This window comes from Geotrypetes seraphini, chromosome 7 (assembly GCF_902459505.1).
Source record: "Geotrypetes seraphini chromosome 7, aGeoSer1.1, whole genome shotgun sequence".
NCBI classification, from domain to species: Eukaryota; Metazoa; Chordata; class Amphibia; order Gymnophiona; family Dermophiidae; genus Geotrypetes; species Geotrypetes seraphini.
In genome coordinates, this window is record NC_047090.1 from 196,190,712 (window position 1) to 196,211,430 (window position 20,719).

Sequence of the window (20,719 nt, forward strand, 5' to 3'; positions counted from 1 at the left end):
GGGCCCAGATGCTTTAAAATCTATGTGGGTTGCTGTGGTGCCTTTAAATTTTCCGATTTGAAAACGATTGAGGTTTAAACAACTTTGTATACAAATAAGGTTTGCTGAGGCCTATGGAAATCCCATCCAATCAATTGTTGGAGAAAACCACTGACACATGAGAATATTCCACGGAGGCATGAATGTGTGCATGAGCGTCTATGTCTATCATAGGCTTGCCTTACAGGAGCGCATCATAGGCACACATCATAAGGGAAGGGGAGGGGCAAAATGTGAAAATATTTTTTTACATTGCTTTGGAGGGATAAGTGCTTCCCTCATACAATTGGCAGCTTGCTCCAGCAAGATAAAGTGCTCCCCTCATGCAATCGGTAGCCTTCTTTGGCAGGGCAGTGTTCTCCTCATGCAGCATCCTCTGGCAGTACAAGTGCTCCCCTCATGTAATTGTCAACCTGATCCGGCAGGACAAGTGCTCCCTTTATACAATCATCAATATGTTCCGGCAGAACAAGTCCTCCCCTCATGCAATCGTCAACTTGCTGTGGCAGGACAAGTGCTACCCTCATGCAATTGTCAACTTGCTCTGGCAGTACAAGTGCTCCTCCTCATGCAATTGTCAACTTGCTCTGGCAGTACAAGTGCTCCTACTTATGCAATCGTCAACTTGCTCTGGCAGTACAAGTGCTCCTCCTTATGCAATCGTCAACTTGCTCTGGCAGTACAAGTGCTCCTCCTCATGCAATCGTCAACTTGCTCTGGCAGTACAAGTGCTCCTCCTCATGCAATTGTCAACTTGCTCTGGCAGTACAAGTGCTCCTCCTCATGCAATCGTCAACTTGCTCTGGCAGTACAAGTGCTCCTCCTCATGCAATTGTCAACTTGCTCTGGCAGTACAAGTGCTCCTCCTCATGCAATTGTCAACTTGCTCTGGCAGTACAAGTGCTCCTCCTCATGCAATTGTCAACTTGCTCTGGCAGTACAAGTGCTCCTCCTCATGCAATTGTCAACTTGCTCTGGCAGTACAAGTGCTCCTACTTATGCAATCGTCAACTTGCTCTGGCAGTACAAGTGCTCCTCCTTATGCAATCGTCAACTTGCTCTGGCAGTACAAGTGCTCCTCCTCATGCAATCGTCAACTTGCTCTGGCAGTACAAGTGCTCCTCCTCATGCAATGGTCAACTTGCTCTGGCAGTACAAGTGCTCCTCCTCATGCAATCGTCAACTTGCTCTGGCAGTACAAGTGCTCCTCCTCATGCAATCATCAACTTGCTCTGGCAGTACAAGTGCTCCTCCTCATGCAATCATCAACTTGCTCTGGCAGTACAAGTGCTCCTCCTCATGCAATCATCAACTTGCTCTGGCAGTACAAGTGCTCCTCCTCATGCAATCGTCAACTTGCTCTGGCAGTACAAGTGCTCCTCCTCATGCAATCATCAACTTGCTCTGGCAGTACAAGTGCTCCTCCTCATGCAATCATCAACTTGCTCTGGCAGTACAAGTGCTCCCCTCATGCAATCGTCAACTTGCTCTGGCAGTACAAGTGCTCCTCCTCATGCAATCATCAACTTGCTCTGGCAGTACAAGTGCTCCTCCTCATGCAATCATCAACTTGCTCTGGCAGTACAAGTGCTCCTCCTCATGCAATCGTCAACTTGCTCTGGCAGTACAAGTACTCCTCCTCATGCAATCGTCAACTTGCTCTGGCAGTACAAGTGCTCCTCCTCATGCAATCGTCAACTTGCTCTGGCAGTACAAGTGCTCCTCCTCATGCAATCGTCAACTTGCTCTGGCAGTACAAGTGCTCCTCCTCATGCAATCGTCAACTTGCTCTGGCAGTACAAGTGCTCCTCCTCATGCAATTGTCAACTTGCTCTGGCAGTACAAGTGCTCCTCCTCATGCAATTGTCAACTTGCTCTGGCAGTACAAGTGCTCCTACTTATGCAATCGTCAACTTGCTCTGGCAGTACAAGTGCTCCTCCTTATGCAATCGTCAACTTGCTCTGGCAGTACAAGTGCTCCTCCTCATGCAATGGTCAACTTGCTCTGGCAGTACAAGTGCTCCTCCTCATGCAATGGTCAACTTGCTCTGGCAGTACAAGTGCTCCTCCTCATGCAATCGTCAACTTGCTCTGGCAGTACAAGTGCTCCTCCTCATGCAATCGTCAACTTGCTCTGGCAGTACAAGTGCTCCTCCTCATGCAATCGTCAACTTGCTCTGGCAGTACAAGTGCTCCCCTCATGCAATCGTCAACTTGCTCTGGCAGTACAAGTGCTCCTCCTCATGCAATCATCAACTTGCTCTGGCAGTACAAGTGCTCCTCCTCATGCAATCATCAACTTGCTCTGGCAGTACAAGTGCTCCTCCTCATGCAATCGTCAACTTGCTCTGGCAGTACAAGTACTCCTCCTCATGCAATCGTCAACTTGCTCTGGCAGTACAAGTGCTCCTCCTCATGCAATCGTCAACTTGCTCTGGCAGTACAAGTGCTCCTCCTCATGCAATTGTCAACTTGCTCTGGCAGTACAAGTGCTCCCCTCATGCAATCGTCAACTTGCTCTGGCAGTACAAGTGCTCCTCCTCATGCAATCATCAACTTGCTCTGGCAGTACAAGTGCTCCTCCTCATGCAATCGTCAACTTGCTCTGGCAGTACAAGTACTCCTCCTCATGCAATCGTCAACTTGCTCTGGCAGTACAAGTGCTCCTCCTCATGCAATCGTCAACTTGCTCTGGCAGTACAAGTACTCCTCCTCATGCAATCGTCAACTTGCTCTGGCAGTACAAGTGCTCCTCCTCATGCAATTGTCAACTTGCTCTGGCAGTACAAGTGCTCCCCTCATGCAATCGTCAACTTGCTCTGGCAGTACAAGTGCTCCTCCTCATGCAATCATCAACTTGCTCTGGCAGTACAAGTGCTCCTCCTCATGCAATCGTCAACTTGCTCTGGCAGTACAAGTACTCCTCCTCATGCAATCGTCAACTTGCTCTGGCAGTACAAGTACTCCTCCTCATGCAATCGTCAACTTGCTCTGGCAGTTCAAGTACTCCTCCTCATGCAATCGTCAACTTGCTCTGGCAGTACAAGTGCTCCTCCTCATGCAATTGTCAACTTGCTCTGGCAGTACAAGTGCTCCCCTCATGCAATCGTCAACTTGCTCTGGCAGTACAAGTGCTCCTCCTCATGCAATCATCAACTTGCTCTGGCAGTACAAGTGCTCCTCCTCATGCAATCGTCAACTTGCTCTGGCAGTACAAGTGCTCCTCCTCATGCAATCGTCAACTTGCTCTGGCAGTACAAGTGCTCCTCCTCATGCAATCGTCAACTTGCTCTGGCAGTACAAGTACTCCTCCTCATGCAATCGTCAACTTGCTCTGGCAGTACAAGTGCTCCTCCTCATGCAATTGTCAACTTGCTCTGGCAGTACAAGTGCTCCCCTCATGCAATCGTCAACTTGCTCTGGCAGTACAAGTGCTCCTCCTCATGCAATCATCAACTTGCTCTGGCAGTACAAGTGCTCCTCCTCATGCAATCGTCAACTTGCTCTGGCAGTACAAGTACTCCTCCTCATGCAATCGTCAACTTGCTCTGGCAGTACAAGTGCTCCTCCTCATGCAATCGTCAACTTGCTCTGGCAGTACAAGTACTCCTCCTCATGCAATCGTCAACTTGCTCTGGCAGTACAAGTGCTCCTCCTCATGCAATTGTCAACTTGCTCTGGCAGTACAAGTGCTCCCCTCATGCAATCGTCAACTTGCTCTGGCAGTACAAGTGCTCCTCCTCATGCAATCATCAACTTGCTCTGGCAGTACAAGTGCTCCTCCTCATGCAATCGTCAACTTGCTCTGGCAGTACAAGTACTCCTCCTCATGCAATCGTCAACTTGCTCTGGCAGTACAAGTGCTCCTCCTCATGCAATCGTCAACTTGCTCTGGCAGTACAAGTGCTCCTCCTCATGCAATCGTCAACTTGCTCTGGCAGTACAAGTGCTCCTCCTCATGCAATCGTCAACTTGCTCTGGCAGTACAAGTACTCCTCCTCATGCAATCGTCAACTTGCTCTGGCAGTACAAGTGCTCCTCCTCATGCAATTGTCAACTTGCTCTGGCAGTACAAGTGCTCCTCCTCATGCAATCATCAACTTGCTCTGGCAGTACAAGTGCTCCTCCTCATGCAATCGTCAACTTGCTCTGGCAGTACAAGTGCTCCTCCTCATGCAATCATCAACTTGCTCTGGCAGTACAAGTGCTCCCCTCATGCAATCGTCAACTTGCTCTGGCAGTACAAGTGCTCCTCCTCATGCAATCATCAACTTGCTCTGGCAGTACAAGTGCTCCTCCTCATGCAATCGTCAACTTGCTCTGGCAGTACAAGTACTCCTCCTCATGCAATCGTCAACTTGCTCTGGCAGTACAAGTGCTCCTCCTCATGCAATCGTCAACTTGCTCTGGCAGTACAAGTGCTCCTCCTCATGCAGTCGTCAACCTGCTCAGGCAGGACAAGCGCTCCCCTCATGCAATCGTCAACTTGCTCTGGCAGTACAAGTGCTCCTCCTCATGCAATCGTCAACCTGCTCAGGCAGGACAAGTGCTCCCCTCATGTAATCGTCAGCCCCCCTCCCCCCCTTCTCTCTTTTCTACCTCACAAGCAATGGGCAACCTAAGCTTTGAAGCATGCGCCTGGACCAGTAGGTCATTTGGGAGTGTTGTGCATCAACAGGCGGTGTGAGAGCAGCGCTGGCTTTGCTAGAGCAGAGTCCGAGGAGCCACGGTGGGCATGAGTAGGGAAGGAAGACCGAGTCGAGAGCAGCGTTACCTGGGCGCTGCCATTAAGAGAGGCGCCGGAGAGCGAGGCCTCCTTGGCGCGGCGAGCGAGGAAGGCGGGCCTCGGCTCTTTCTACCACGCTCTCGCCACGACGGGGGCGCCACGGCCCCGTCACGCTGCTAAAACCCCAGGAGCGACGAGGGATAAAGGCAAGTAAGCCGACGTCCGCTTACCTTCTGCGAGAGCCGCCATCGACCCCAGAGCCCGTCACGTGAGCACGTCCGCTCCACCCCTTCAAGGGCGAGCTCGCGCCGAGCCGACCCCGCCCACGACGCCCGGCTGAGCCAGTGGGAGGCGGGAAAGAGGAGGCGGCGGCGGCGCGCGCGAGCCGGCCAATGGGCTGCGGAGGTTAAGGGTCGCACTCTCGTGACTCTGGAGGGACGCGGAGCGTTGGGACAAAGATGCAGCTCGCGCTGAGATGGAGCGGCGCCCGCCGGGTATGGGGGACCGGGTTGGGGGGGGGCTTCGTAAGCCGTGAAGTCGCTGAGAGCCACGTGTGTGTGTGAGAACGTTCCCCCCCCCTCCACCTGCGGCAGGCGCCAGCTCGAGCGCCTCCCCCTCCCCCCCCCTGTGACACCTGCCAACGGCTCTGCTCCCCTCCGAGACCAGCACGAGCCCTTCACACAGCCCCAAAGGGCAAGGGAGGATGAAGGCCTTACCTCAGTAAACTGCAGAATATATAACTTAATTCCAAATGTAATGATTATATTTTCTATTATGCCCTTTGGGCCCAATTGCAGGCAACCAATTTTTTTTTTTTTTTTAAATAAAGCGCCTAAGTCAAAGTGTCTACATTGTAGGCTTAAGCAAGCTCATGGACGAGCTTAAGCGCTGGTAGACGCGAGGCAGGCCCTTTATTTTTATTTTTATTTTCCAGTTTTCATAAAACTGGGGGAAAAGAATTAACGGGATAAATCATGCATCAACTCAGTTCTAAAAAAATGGAGGAGGGGGAAATCATGTAGATAATATAAAGAATGTTGGCCAGTGCTGCCGATACGGGAGCCCTGAGCTTGTTTCCCTCCATCCGCCTGTTCCGTCTCATTTTGGTTGCTGTCACTGCAGAAAACCCCGCTTCACAAAGATAGGATGTTGGAAATGGAAGCAGGGTTTTCAGCGTTCTTGACTTTAATCCAGAGCATATGGAAATTTAAAGTTGTCTCTATTATACTTTTAAGGCCACCATCATTTGCGATCTCAATGTAAATTCACCTGGCTTCTTCACAAATGGGTCGTGGATCCATTCCTTCCCTCTTTGGGGGTCTTTTGTGCTTGGCAAGTAATGCTCAAAACTCTTTTGAAAGCTGAGATAGGTGATTGTGCACTAGATGGGAGAATGAAAACCCAGGCACAGTTTCTACCAAAATCCCTGCTAATGTTTGAAAGGTCAAAAATTCTAATGTCATTCTTGTTTCGCTTTGAATGCAGCCACTTTATTTATAGTTGTTCTCCCCTGAAGTGACAGATTGAGTTGGTTGAGCAGGTTGAATATGTTGTACAAGTAAGCAAGTTTTGCAACCTGAAATGTTCTGCCAGTGGTGTCTCTTTTTCTAAAAGAAATCTCTGAAGCAGCTCCCATAACTCAAAAACTCGGGCCAATGATTTGCCTTTAGAAAGTCATCTTACTTTTGTGTGTAAGAGAAAACATTTGTGCTCTTCCATCTCCTCGCAGAGCTGCTCAAACAGACTTGAGTTAAGGGGATGTACTTTGATGTGGTTAATAATTTTAATCACATCATGCAAAATGTTGTTAAGTGCAGGTGACATTTTTTGGCTAGCCATCATTTCTCTATGTCATAACCCTAACCTGGATTCCCCTCAGCGTAACTCCCCCATCCTCCCCCTTCACCAGTCACCCTTCTCTTCAAAGCCTCAAGCATGTCAACTGCTTCCCTAACTGTATATATACTGGAACTGCACTATCTTCTATTTGTACAGCATCCCGAATTGTAAACCCACAGGAATAGCCCAATCTTCCCTGCCATATCCCATTCCCTAAACTGTACTGCACCATTCTTCTTGTAACTCTTCTGGAAATGTCCAGAAGTCTCTTTGTAATTATCCTGGAAATGTCCAGTGGTCTCTTTTGTAATCCGCCCAGAACTGCAAGGTTGAGGCGGAATAGAAATCAGTAATGTAATGTAATGTATTATACAGAGTGGGCTTGGTGAATGTGGGATCTCTAAGGGAGTAAAGTCAGGGGGGTGGGTCATTAGAGTGGGCAGACTTGATGGGCTATAGCCCTTTTCTGCCATCATATTCTATGTTTCTAATGTGAATCACCTGTTGCAATGAATCTGTAATTTAAGTAGGACTCTTGGCGTTTTCTTTTAAATGCAGCTCTTTTTTTGTTGGCAGTCTTGAAGTCTTCTGCTGTCTCACCATTGGGTCTTTCCCCCTTTTCAAAGAAGTTCTCCAGCGACGTTTGTTTTTTTACTCATTTTTTTTTTTAGGGTTAGCTTGTGGACTTGCTGAAAAAAACTGAGATAAGTGCAGGAAAGAGGCACGGATGGAAGTGGTAACTTTTCATAATAAAATACCTTGCAAACTAATGTAAATAAAATCAAAAATGTTATTCATTCTGTGCGGTCCGTTTCGGCACAATCCATGGCCTAGTACCAGACAGTGGGCCGGTGTTCCGGGACCCCTGATCTAAGCAATTCCTGCTCATCATAGCTTCAACAGCCACAAGGTCAGTTCAGTGTTCACCCATCCTCATTCTATGTAGTGAATCTGTATGTAGCCCATGCATTTTTCAATTTCATCTCATTCCCTCATTGGGAAAGATATTCCAGACATCCACCGCCCTATCCCTGATCTTACTCCTAAGTCTGGCACCCTGCAGCCTCTATTTATGTCCTATAATTCTGCAGCTTCCCCGTCTCTGGAAAAGATTGGTTTCTATATCTCTTTAGTTGTCCTTTCTGCTAGGATAGGGCTTCTTAGTCCTCCTGTGGAGGCACACTTAGCCATTCAGATTTTCAGGATTACTGTACTACAGTGAGATAAGTTTTCATATATTATCCCAGGACAAGTAGGCAGCATATTCTCAACATGTGGGTGATGTCATCCATGGAGCCACATAGTGGACAGCCTCGCAAACAGATTTGCTTGTAGAACTTTCAAAGAGTTTGCGAGTGCTGCATCGCGCATGCACGAGTGCCTTCCCGCCTGAGTTAGGTCGTGTGTCTCCTCAGTTCTTAGTTTTCTGCGGAGCCAAGAAGCCCTGTTTCTACAGCTCTGCTTTTTTCTAGTTGCCTTCTCGCACCGTGACGTTCTTTGTTCTTTTATTTATTTTACAAGTCGCTGTGCGACGCGTCTTTGTATATATATATATATATTTTTATTTTTTTTACTTTGATTTTTTTTCCGCCGGTTTTCGTCCACCGGCCCTTCAGCTTAGGCCCTGCCACCGGCCCTCGTTTGGCGGCTATATTTTTTGTCTATGTCTGACCTCTTACCGGGTTTAAAAAGTGTAGCCAGTGTGGCCAGGCCATTTCTTTGACCGACCCCCATCGTTGGTGTTTAGGACCCGAACATTGTCCTGAGTCCTGCCCACGCTGTGCTACCATTCAGAAATGAGCCCTTCGCAGACGTCCTGTCAAAATTCTTGAGCTTTTTGGTCTGTCTGCTTCTTCCGTCTGTGAAGGAGGCCTGTATATCACACCAATGTAAATATATTAACCATTCTCCTTTCCAAATTGATCCACAGTGCCTCTTCTTTGCCCTGCAGATCCTGCAATTGTGTAGCTTTAAAATAATCTTTAACATATAACGCTACTCCTCCTTTTCTTCCTACCCTGTCTTTCCGGAACAGATTATACACCAGTATATCTACATCCCAGACATGGTTCACTGTGAACCATGTCTCTGTGATCGCCACTATATCCATCTTCTCTTCATCCATCACAGCTTCTAGATACAGAATCTTGTTTACCTTACTTCAAGCTTTAGTATATATTGCTTTCCAGACACTGCTCCCTTTTCCCTTCTGTGTAGAGGTATTCAGTGATTTACATACCTGAGGGCTTATACTCACCCGGGAGCTTTGATCATCCTGCCCTATCACTTCTAGTTTAAAGCCCTCTTCAGTAGATTAGCCAGCCTTCTTTGATAGATGCGCACCAACCCTGCTCAGCAGCCCTTGGAAGATCATCCCATGGTCCAGGAAGCCAAAACGCTCTTGACAACACCATCCACGTAGCCATGCACTCATCTCCATGAAGAGAGCTTATCTGCCCTTTACCTTTGACAGAGAGGCTGGACGAGAATACCAGAGTCACAGTCACTTTTGAGACTTTTGCAGGGGTACCTGGCAGTATCGTTAGTGACAATGTGGATGAGCAGCATCAGATAGTAGTCATCAGGCTTGATGAGTCTCTGCAAGTTCTCCGTAACATCTTGGATTTTGGCACCAGGCAGACAGCATACCTCTGAGAAAGACATGGGACAAGCCACTGCTTGCTTTGGATCGGTATAGCATGAAATGTTGCTACTGTTTGGATTTTGGCCAGGTACTAGTGACCTGGATTGGCCACCGTGAGAACTGTTGGTCTGACCCAGTAAGGCTATTATGTTCTTATGTGTACTTGCTCATTTTGTATGACTATTTGAAAATGCCAATAAAAAGAATTTGCATGAAAAAAAATAATCTGTAATACCTGAAGATTGAAGGGTGGTTCATATTAGAGAATGACACGGGGAAAAATTTGTCTCCGTCTCTGCAAACCATCTGATCCCAAGCCTCGAATAGTTTTATACTGAACACAGCTACAATACTACTTTATCCTAAAGCAAATATATATATATATACTAGTGTTTAAGCCCGTTACATTAACGGGTGCTAGAAAGCAGCCCCCTTTCCCTCTCTCCCTCCAGTTCCTCCCTAACTTTCTCTCCGTGGCTCCCCTTCTGTCTTCCCCCCCTAAGCAAAACGATCTGCCTCCCAGCACACCCCTCCCCCCGAAGCAGCCCCCTTTCCCTCTACCCCTCCAATTCCTCCATGACAGTGTTTCCGTGGCCCCCCCTTCTGTCTCCCCTCCCAAGCAAAGCTATCTACCTCACAGCACAACCCTCCCCCAAAGCAGACCCCTTTCCCTCTACCCCTCCAGTTCCTCCCTGACTGTCTCTTCGTGGCCCCCCTTCTGTCTCCCCCCCCCCCCCAAGCAACGCTGTCTGCCTCCAAGCACACCCCTCCACCAAAGCAGGCCCCTTTCCCTCTCCTGCTCCAGTTCCTCCCTGTCTCTCCGTGGCCCCCCTTCTGTCTTTCCCCCCAAGCAAAGCTGTCTGCTTCCAAGCACACCCCTCCCCCAAAGCAGGCCCCTTTCCCTCTCCCGCTCCAGCTCCTCCCTGTCTCTCCGTGGTCCCCCTTCTGTCTCCCCCCCCAAGCAAAGCTGTCTGTCTCCAAGCACACCCCTCCCCCCGAAGCAGCCCCCTTTCCCCTCCTGTGAGAATGTTTACCTGCATGGGCCACCTGCAGCACCCTCCAGCCGTTCCTGAGCTGAAACTCCTTCAGTCACCTGCCGCCTACACTTTTTTGAAGAGGTGCGCCATCTCCGCAGTCTAGCCAGCTCCCCTAGTCCCTTGCCGCCGCCACCCCCTTCCCTTCCCGCGGTCGACAAACCTCTTGGCTCCAGCAGCGGCCGCTTTGCGGCCTCTACTGCCCCGATTTGCTCTGCCGCGGCAGTTCTTTTAGTTCCTTCAGAACACAGAGACGTTAGTCCATTTCATTCCTTGTACCCAAGAAGAAATAAATAAATGAATCAAGAGGACTTAGACTGGAGCTGGATCTCATACATTTCCATAGCACAACTGTGAGTTTCTATATTCCCTAGGTCTCAGGGAGTGATCTCAGTTTTGGCTGGTTGCCATTTGGCCTTGGCATGGCTCCATGAACGCTTTGAACCATGAGGCCCGTACTGCCATTTGGCGCAACGAGGGAATTCAACTATATTCTTTTTTGAAAGACTGTTTGATTCGGACGTCTTAAGCTGGGTCAGTTTGTCATACACATACAGGTGATTTCTTTTCTTCCTTATTTGGCTATCCATCTTCATATTTATAATGAGCTCTCTTATCCTGTACCAATTTTTTGAATCTCTGGAGGTGTTGTTCGTCAAGTAGCTGAGCCGAGTGTTTCTTCCCTGAGAATGGAGAGGCCAAGTTATAGTCTCTGTTCGCATTCTTCTTTCCTCTCCCAAATTGAGCCTATGGCTGTACAGGTTCTGGGGGTCCATGGTGGTGACTCCACTAGGACCTTCAGCTTGCATTCACATAAGATCGCTGCAGCCGCTGCTTTGGTTCCGGAGGTTTCCAGAATCTCAAGACGCCATTCATAGTATATTCTAGGATACTCCGGCATCACTCAGCACGATTTTGGTGGCTTGACAAGGTCATGGTCACCATACAGGTCAGGCTCTTGAGTTGGGGGGCTCAGTGCCTTCAATCCTCGGCACAAGCAATCTGCTCTCAACAGCTGACTCAGTGCTTGTTCGTTCCTCTAGAGTGGTGCTTGATCCGACTTGCACTTCATTTTCAGACCTTTCTTTCGCAATGGCGTTAAGGGTCTTTTGGCACGGGGTAATGGCGGTAGTATTTCTCATAGCCTAGGAGGTATGTGTAGTTGGCAAACAGAGTTATGGTTCTGCTTCAATCTCATCTTCTGTCGCTGTGTTATGGTCTGAGACAGGACACTCTTATACATCCTGGAAATTGGGATTGTTTGCTCAAACGTTCAAGCTCTTTGTATAGGGGTGAGATCTGCAAGAACTAGTCCTCATCTCCAAGTGCACAGCTTCCTAGCTTCTTCAGCAGATGCAGGGAGTGTCTGTCAGCGGAAGTAGGCGCGTTGATTCTTTTTCGCCTCTGGTTTGTCTTTTTTTTTTTTTTTTTTAGTGTTTTCACCTGGCCGTTGATTAGATGCATGTTACATCTCAGGCTCGCTTTCAGGGCACGGTGAACATGGTATTTCCGGATTGTCTGCACTATCCATGGGAGGAGGAGCTAATAGGTCTTTTGAATGTCCGACTGTTGAGATTCCAGGCTCCTCTGGATTTTTTCTCATAGGTCCCAGCTGAGGTGTAAGTGTTAGACGAAGCAGCTTCTTTCTTCTTGTCTTCGGGCGATACCGGCAACTGGAGGGTTTTCGATTCTTGGGTGGTTCTCGAGGTATACCACCCTTCCAGACTTCTCTGTTTAATTTGGGTCGGCTTCAAGTGGCATTCTTAGCTTGTTACAAGAGCTGGGTGTCTCGCTCTTCACTTGCTTCTCCGTTTCATGTACTTCAGTTCCTAAAAGGTCTATATCTTCATGTACTTCAGTTCCTCATAGGACTATAGTCTTCAGGTAGTTCTTTGCAGTTTACGGCTGGCTCCGTTTGGTTGAGCCTTTACAGGAGAAGCTGTTACAACGGGGTTTCTTGTGGCCATGACTTCAGCTTAGTGGTTTTCTGAAGTGCTGGACTTGTCTTGCACGCTTTAATTTTTGGTGCTTTATGAGTTCTGGTGTGTCAATTTGGACAGTAGCATTGTTTCTCCCTAAGGTGGTGTCATTCCTTCTTCCCAGCTGCTTTCCCACTTCCTTCCGGCTTTCTCGGAGGAGGAATGGGGAGGTGTGATTTTATTTCTTGCATTTCTTAGAAGTGCGTGGAATACTTTTATCCTATCTGTAGGTTTCCAACCACTTTGACGTTTGTATCACCTCTGTATTAATCGAGGGATACGAGAAGGATATGGTCACCCAGTCAAAGAAATTGATCAGATTTGTCTGACAAGACCTACCTCTAGTGAATCCATGTTGCCTCTGGTCCTGTAATCTAATAATAATAATAATTTTATTCTTATATACCGCCATATCAAAAAAGTTCCAGGCGGTTCACAACAAGCTAAGCTAGTACATACGATACGGATAAAATACAACAGATTGGAATTATAGAAACTTATAACAGATAAAACTTCTACTCTCTGGGCAGCAGGTGATATGATCCATCTTTGTGAATAAATAAAAATACCACTTTGAAAAACGTTGTTATCCCAGGACAAGCAGGCAACATATTCTCAACATATAGGTGATGTCAACCATGGAGCCCCGATGTGGACAGCTTCACAAGCAGACTTGCTTGAAGAACTTTTGGAAAGTTTCCGACTGCCACACCGCACATGCACGAGTGCCTTCCCGCCTGACATAGGGCACGCGTCTCTTCAGTTCTAAGTTTTCCACAGAGCTGAGAAGCCCTCGTTTCAAAGCTCTACACAAGAGTTAGTTCAATCTCTTGCCTTCTCATCACCGTGGCTCATGTACTTATTTTCTTTTTACAGGGTCGTAGTGTAGCGTTTTTTTGTGTTTTTTTTTTTTAAGTAGTTTTCTTTTTTAATTTTTGTCGTGTCACAGCAGAGCCTACTCCGCAGCCTCAGCCTGCATGCTTCGATTGTGCCACAGCCATTTTTCAATCCATGTCCCAGCCGGTCACGGGGTTCAAGAAGTGTAGCCAGTATCAACACGCGATTTCTGTCATTGACCCACATAAATGGTGTGTGCAGTGTTTAGGGCCCGATCATCGTCCAGAATTGTGCGCTCGCTGTGCTACACTTAAAAATCGAGCCCTTAAACGTCATTGAGTTCAACTTGAGAAATCTTCGGGGGTATGGATCTTTCCTCAACTAAAGCCTCAACCCTGATTGTCCCCTCGACTTCGATTCCGTTTAAATCTTCTGTGGGGCTCAAATCTTCAACCTCAATCTCAGCCTCGTTAAAGCCTTCCTTGATGGGGGAAATCCTCATCCTTGGGGAAAGTCTGCTAAATCATCTCCTGAAGGGCCGGTATCCTCAGTGTCTCCATCAGGTAAGATATCTAAGTCAACTCTTCCGAAGTCACAGCCCATGCCATCCTTAGAACCGGTGGTTCCGAGACTGTCCAAGAAAAGGGTCTCAAAATCGAGGCAACACTCTTCCTCCAGGTCGTCTTCCTCTGAGTCCATAGCCACACCAACCGTACCAGCTTCAGTGGTCTCGGTGCTGGCTTTGATGTTGTTAAGGATCTGGTGGAAACTATTCTGCATCAGGAGTTTGGTAATATGCTTGCCAAATTGACTCCTGCCTCGACTCTGCTTTCTGCAGTCCAGCCTGAGCACTGAGCAGTAATACAAGGAGTCGAGTCCTTAAGAGTACCTCGAGGTCAGTCTGAACACTCTTTACAAGGAGATGAGTCCTTGCAAGTGTCTCGACCTCGCTCTTCAACTTCATAGAAACATAGAAGATGACGGCAGATAAGGGCCATAGCCCATCAGGTCTGCCCACTCTACTGACCCACCCCCAAGTCTACTATCCTAGGGATCCCACTCCTGGTGACAGGTTCCCTTGGCTTAACCCTCTAAGGGATCCCACATGGGCATCCCATTTGCTCTTAAATTCTTGCACACTGTTTGCCTCAATCACCTGCACCGGGAGCTCGTTCCAAGGATCAACCACTCTCTCGGTGAAGAAATATTTCCTGGTGTCGCCATGAAATTTCCCGCCCCTGAGTTTGAGCAGATGCCCTCTTGTGGCTGAGGGTCCTTTGAGAAAGAGAATCTCTTCTTCCATCTCGATACAGCCGGTAATATACTTAAACGTCTCGATCATGTCTCCTCTCTCCCTACGTTCCTCGAGTGAGTACAGCCGCAAATTTTTCAGCCTTTCCTCGTACGATAGATCCTTGAGCCCCGAGACCATCCTGGTGGCCATCTGTTACACCGACTCTATTCTCAGCACATCTTTTCGGTAGTGTGGCCTCCAGAATTGCACAACAGTATTCCAAATGAGGTCTCACCATGGTTCTGTATAATGGCATTATGACTTCAGGCTTCCGGCTGACGAAACTCCTGCGGATGCAACCTAACATCTGTCTTGCCTTAGATGAAGCCTTCTCCACATGATCAGCAGTTTTCATGTCTGCGCTGATGATCACGGGACGTGTCGAAGTGGAAGATGATATTTTCTTTCTCAAGGGACCCTCGGCCACAAGAGGGCGCCCACTCAAACTCAGGGGCGGAAAATTTCATGGCGACACCAGAAAGTATTTTTTACAGAGAGAATGGTTGATCATTGGAACAAGCTTCCAGTGCAGGTGATCGAGGCAGACAGTGTGCCAGACTTTAAGAATAAATGGGATACCCATGTGGGATCCCTAAGGGGGTCAAGATAAGGAAATTGGGTCATTAGGGCATAGACAGGGGGTGGGTAAGCAGAGTGGGCAGACTTGATGGGCTGTAGCCCTTTTCTGCCGTCATCTTCTATGTTTCTATGATCACTCCCAAGTCTCGTTCTGTTGAAGTTCTAGCTAAGGTCTCACCATTCAAGGTGTAAGTTCTGCACGGATTTCTGCTGCCGAGGTGCATGATCTTGCATTTCTTAGCGTTGAAGCCCAGCTGCCAGGTCGAGGACCAAAGCTCCAACAAATGTAGGTCCTGTGTCATACTATCAGGTGAATTGCCGTCTCTCACTATATTGCATAGTTTGGCGTCGTCAGTGAATAACGTTATCTTACCTTGAAGCCCCTGAGTTAGGTCCCCTATGAATATGTTGAAAAGGAGCGGGCCCAAGACTGAGCCCTGCAGTACTCCACTGGTCACCTCTGATGTTTTAGAGAGGGTACCGTTAACTACCACCCTCTGAAGTCTGCCACTCAGCCAGTCATTGACCCAAGTAGTTAGTGTTTCTCCCACCCCCATTGATTTCATCTTGCTCAACAGCCTGTGTTGCGGGACACTATCGAAAGCTTTGCTGAAGTCTAAGTATACAACGTCCACGGATTCTCCCAAGTCTAGCTGTTTTGTTACCCAGTCAAAGAAGCTGATGAGATTGGATTGGCAGGACCTACCCTTGGTGAATCCGTGTTGACTGGGATCCCGTAGATTCTCCTCATTCAAGATTGCGTCTAATTTACATTTGATTAGTGTTTCCATGAGTTTGCATACTATTGATGCGAGACTCACCGGTCTGTAGTTTGCAGCCTCTGCCCTGCAACCCTTTTGGTCCACTTCAAATGTGCCTGCCTAACTTTCAAGATCCTTCACGGCATTCTTCCTTCCGTTATTCCACTATCTTGGAATTCCTCTAATCCCAATTCCACCAGATCCTCCCAAAAATTAAAACTATCCTTCCCGTCTATAAAATGTATATCTCATGCTGGAAAACTAGGGACATCCCTCCCCTTTAGAATCACCAAGCTCTGGAACAACCTTACATCCCCTCTCCGAAATTTGAGCTCCCTCCAACTCTTCCGAAAACATCTGAAAACTTGGCTTTTCTCAAAAATATAACACCTCCCCCTTCTCTGGTACCCTAAAACCCTCTATTCCTCCTTTACTCTTAATCCACAACCACCCTTGGAGTTCCATTCTATCTTAGTCCTGTAAACCGTGCCGAGCTCTACAATCGTGGAGAAGATGTAGTATACAAACCTAAAGTTTAGTTTAGTTTGTGCAGCGGAACGACGTTAGCTGTTTTCCAGTCTATGGGGACTCTCCCCGAACTTAGGGAGAGATTGAAGAATCCTGATAGCGGTTCTGCCAGGACATCACGCAGCTCACTGAGCACTCTGGGGTGTAGATTGTCCGGTCCCATGGCTTTGTTCACCTTGAGTCTAGCCAGTTTGTAGTAGACGTTGCCAGGTGTTAACTCTAAATTCTGAAATGGGTCTTTAACACTGGGCCTTGCCTGCAACTGCGGACCATGCCCCAGTGCCTCACAGGTGAAGACCGAGCAGAAGTATTCATTCAATAGTTCTGCTTTATCGGAATCTGATTCTGCTCAGTTCCCATCTGGTTTTCTAAGGCGTACTATCCCGTCTGTGTTCTTTTTCCTATCACTAATATACCCGAAGAAGAATTTGTCCCCTTTCTTCATGTTCTTTGCCAGAGTCTCTTCCACTCGAAGTTTGGCCTCCCTGACTGCCGTTTTGACCGCTGCGGACCTCGCTCTATGTTCTAGTTTAGCTTCCCTAGTCTCCAGCCCTACCTCTCAACATAAGGCATTGCCCTCTGAAGCACAGGGTGAGGATTCCTTGACATTCCACATTGAGGCTGGATTCAATATCACTACTTCGTTCTTCGAGGCACAGTTCATCTCCTCATCATCTGTCAAGGCATTCATCAAGACCCAGGTCTTCTCGAGACAGACCTCGTTTATCGAGGCATCAAGACTCTTCAAGACAACCAATTCCCTTGTCGAGGAAATATACTATGGAACTTCACATTCGACAACCACAACATTCTCGCCATTCAAGTTCTTCTCCGGCGAGGTTTTCTTCACCATCTGGTTCTTCAAAACGAAAACGTTCTGCTTCTCCTACTCATTCCAGGAGTGGACGTTCCTTTTCATCTTTACCTATGGATTCAGACCTTTGGTACCAATATTCCAGAGAGGCTTCACCTTCTTTCTCTGCTGTAAGGGGTACTTCAAGGGACTCTCGTTCAGCTTCACCTCATGGACATCCCTCATCTGATCCGGTGTCTTTTACTAAGTTTCTACGTCAAATGAGTAAAGATCTCAACATTACCTTGGAGTCTGACTCAAAGTACTCTAAAGAATATTTGGAAGAACTGGGTATGCCTAATCCTCCTAGGGATTCTCTCAAATTACCCATGAATGCCATTCTCTCTCAGACTTTCAAAAGAAATCTGGATACACCGTTCCTGCAGTGCCAGCAAAGCTAGAATCCCGTTATAAGATGGTTCCTTCAACTATCCCATCAATCTCTTCTCATGGAGTCTTCTCTAAAACAAACCAATCCTGCAAAAGTTTATGCCACAGTTCCACCTGGCCGAGAGGGAAGGACCATGGACAAGTTTGGCCGTCGGCTGTATCAAATTTCTATGATGACAAATAAGATTTTGAAGTATAATTTTGTCTTCATGTCCTATCTGAAGCATTGGGTCAATGCTATGCCTACGTTCTTTAAGTATACCTAAACATTGGCTTCCAGAGTTTTAACACATGCATCACACACTGGGTCAACTTCGCATGCATATGGTTCAGGCTGCATGTGATGCGTTTGAAATGTCCTCCAGGGTGACAGCATTCTAAGTGGCCATGCGTCGAGTAGCCTGGCTTTGCACTGTAGATATGCACCCAAATCTGCAAGATTGTCTGGCCAACATCCCATATCAGGGGAATGAGTTATTTGACGACTCCATTGAGGCAGCTACAAAACGCTTGTTGGAGCATGAGAAATCGTTTGCCTCTATAATTCGGCCTAAGCCGAAACCTTCCACTGCTAAAAGCTATAGGCCTCCTCCTTCCTATCGGAGGGGTTAACCTCCAAAGTCAGCACTGTATTCCAGGCCACCGCCTAAGAAACAACAACAACAAAAGCAGCGTAAACCTCAGACTCATAGAAACATAGAAGATGACGGCAGAAAAGGGCTACAGCCCATCAAGTCTGCCCATTCTGCTTACCCACCCCCTGTCTATGCCCTAATGACCCAATTTCCTTATCTTGACCCTCGTAGGGATCCCACATGGGTATCCCATTTATTCTTAAAGTCTGGCACGCTGTCTGCCTCGATCACCTGCACTGGAAGCTTGTTCCAATGATCAACCACTCTCTCTGTGAAGAAATACTTTCTGGTGTCGCCATGAAATTTTCCGCCCCTGAGTTTGAGCGGGTGCCCTCTTGTGGCCTAGGGTCCCTTGAGAAAGAAAATATCATCTTCCACTTCGACACGTCCCAACTCCTGTTACACCAAAGTCCACTCAGCCTTTTTGACCATATAACACAGAGCATAACATCAATCGTTCTGCCTCTGTTCTCTCCTATTCCCATCGGGGGTTGTCTCCCTATTTTTTACCAGCGATGGGAACTAATTACATCCGACCTCTGGGTCCTCACAATCATCAGGTAAGGTTACTCTCGTCACTTCTTCAGGTTCCACCAGATCTCCCCCCAAGAGAGTAAGTATCCTTTCAATCAGTCATAGACTTCCTTTCTTCTTCAGGAAGCCCAAGCTCTGCTTCATCTCCGTGCCATCGAGGAAGTTCCTCTGGAACACAGAGCATGGGTTTTTACTCCCGTTACTTCCTTGTCCCGAAGAAGATGGGGGATCTACTACCTATCTTGGACCTCAGAGCTCTCAACAAATTTCTTGTCAAAGAAAAATTTTGTTTGCTGTTTCTAGCATCCATGTATCCCCTTCTGGATCACAACGATTGGTTAAGCTCTCTGGATCTCAAAGAGGCTTACACTTGCATTCCCATTCATCCAGCCTCTCGAAAGTGGGAAATCATCATTTTCAATACAGAGTGCTACCTTTCGGCCTGGCATCATCTCCCAGAGTTTTCACCAAGTGCCTTGTGGTATCAGCAGCAGCTTTATGCAGTCATGGTCTTCAGGTTTTCCTGTACCTGGACAACTGGCTCATCAAAGACTCAACATCTCAGAGGGTTATTGTAGCGACCCAATGGAGTATTTGGTTCCTACAAAGTTTGGGGTTCGAAGTAAACTTTCCAAAATCCCAGCTACAGTTCTTTGGAGCTGTACTGGACACTGTGCAACTCAGAGTATTCCTTCCTCAACAACATCAGGATACTCTCATACAACTTTGTCACAAAGTGTTGCCCCTCACCTCTCTTTCAGCGAGACACATGATGGTTCTTTTGGAGCACATGGCCTCTACAGTTCACATGACTCCTTTTGCCAGACTTCAACTCAATTCCTCAGTGGACTCTGGCTTCTCAATGGGCGCAGACTTCCGATCCTCTCTCTCAGTGCATTGCACTGACTCCTTCGTTCAAACAGTCTCTCCACTGGTGGATGCTTTCTTTCAATTTCTCCAGAGTTTTACTGTTTCAAACGCTCCCTCATCAGAAGGTTCTCATGACAGATTCCTTGACCTATGCTTGGGGGGCTCATCTTGATGGTCTCCATACTCAAGGGCATTGGCCAAGCATAGATCGTAGGTGTCACATAAATCTGTTGGAACTCAGAGCTATTTTCAATGCCCTCAAAGCTTTTCAGCATCTTCACGATCAAGTAGTCCTCATTTGTACCGACAGTCAAGTCACCATGTACTACGTCGACAAGCAGGGAGGAACAGGATCTCTTCCCCTGTGCGAAGAAGCTCAGAAGGTTTGGAATTGGGCAATTTTTCACATCTTTTTGAAAGCCGTCTACATTCAAGGAGAGAAAAACTTCCTGGTGGACAAATTGAGTCGTCTTTTACAGCCTTACGAATGGGACACTAAATTCCTCACCTCTCCATCACATTTTTTCTCAGTGTGGGACTCCCCAAGTAGATCTCTTTGCGTCTCCCACAACAACAAACTGCCTCAGTTTTGCTCCAGGATTTACTCTCATCACCGCCTGGAGGCAGATGCTTTTCTCCTGGAATGGATGAACAGATTTCTATATGCGTTTCCTCCATTCCCTCTGATTCTCAATACACTCGTCAAACACGAACATGCCACCGTGATTCTGATAGTTCCTCGGTGGCCCAGACAACCTTGGTTCTCCCTCCTACTTCAACTCAGTAGCAGGGAGCCACTACTTCTACCAGTTTTTCCATCTCTGCTTATACAGAGTCAAGGATCTCTACTTCATCCCAACCTGCAGTCTCTACACTTGACAGCTTGGTACCTTTCAACATAACTGCCATTTTCCAGTTTTCTCAATCTGTAGCATACATTTTAGAGGTTTCTAGAAAGCCTACTACTAGGCAATGTTACAACCAGAAATGGACTAGGTTTTCTGCTTGGTGCACCCTTCATCACAAGGAGCCTCAATCTACCTCCTTGGCTTCAGTTTTAGATTACCTGTTGCATTTATCACACTCAAGCCTCAAATCCACATCCATTAGAGTCCATCTCAGTGCAATTGCTGCTTTCCATCAGCCATTAGAGGGGAAACCTCTCTGCTCATCCTGT

The 20,719-nt window shown here is 47.6% G+C and overlaps 2 protein-coding genes across 12 annotated transcripts in view; one reads left to right on the top strand and one right to left on the bottom strand.

Annotated features, from left to right (window-relative positions):
- Positions 1–5,253, bottom strand: part of LIN52 (lin-52 DREAM MuvB core complex component) — a 358,493-nt gene extending 353,240 nt beyond the window's left edge. For 7 of the 8 annotated variants that reach the window (XR_004540048.1, XM_033951067.1, XM_033951066.1 and 4 more), the window contains exon 1: positions 4,996–5,124. Coding sequence is in view for 7 of the 8 variants with exons in the window: in XM_033951067.1 (XP_033806958.1) it covers positions 4,996–5,014 (19 nt within the window). In the remaining variant the exon portion in view is untranslated. Of the gene's footprint in view, positions 1–4,995 lie in introns of all 8 variants that reach the window. The other variant, XM_033951064.1, reaches the window with a different exon arrangement.
- Positions 4,832–20,719, top strand: part of ALDH6A1 (aldehyde dehydrogenase 6 family member A1) — a 172,552-nt gene continuing 156,664 nt past the window's right edge. The window contains exon 1 of one of the 4 annotated variants that reach the window (XM_033951060.1): positions 4,832–4,971. Coding sequence is in view for 2 of the 4 variants with exons in the window: in XM_033951056.1 (XP_033806947.1) it covers positions 5,224–5,259 (36 nt within the window). In the remaining 2 variants the exon portion in view is untranslated. Of the gene's footprint in view, positions 4,972–5,086; positions 5,260–5,295; positions 5,519–20,719 lie in introns of those variants that run through there. The other 3 variants (XM_033951056.1, XM_033951058.1, XM_033951057.1) reach the window with 3 other exon arrangements.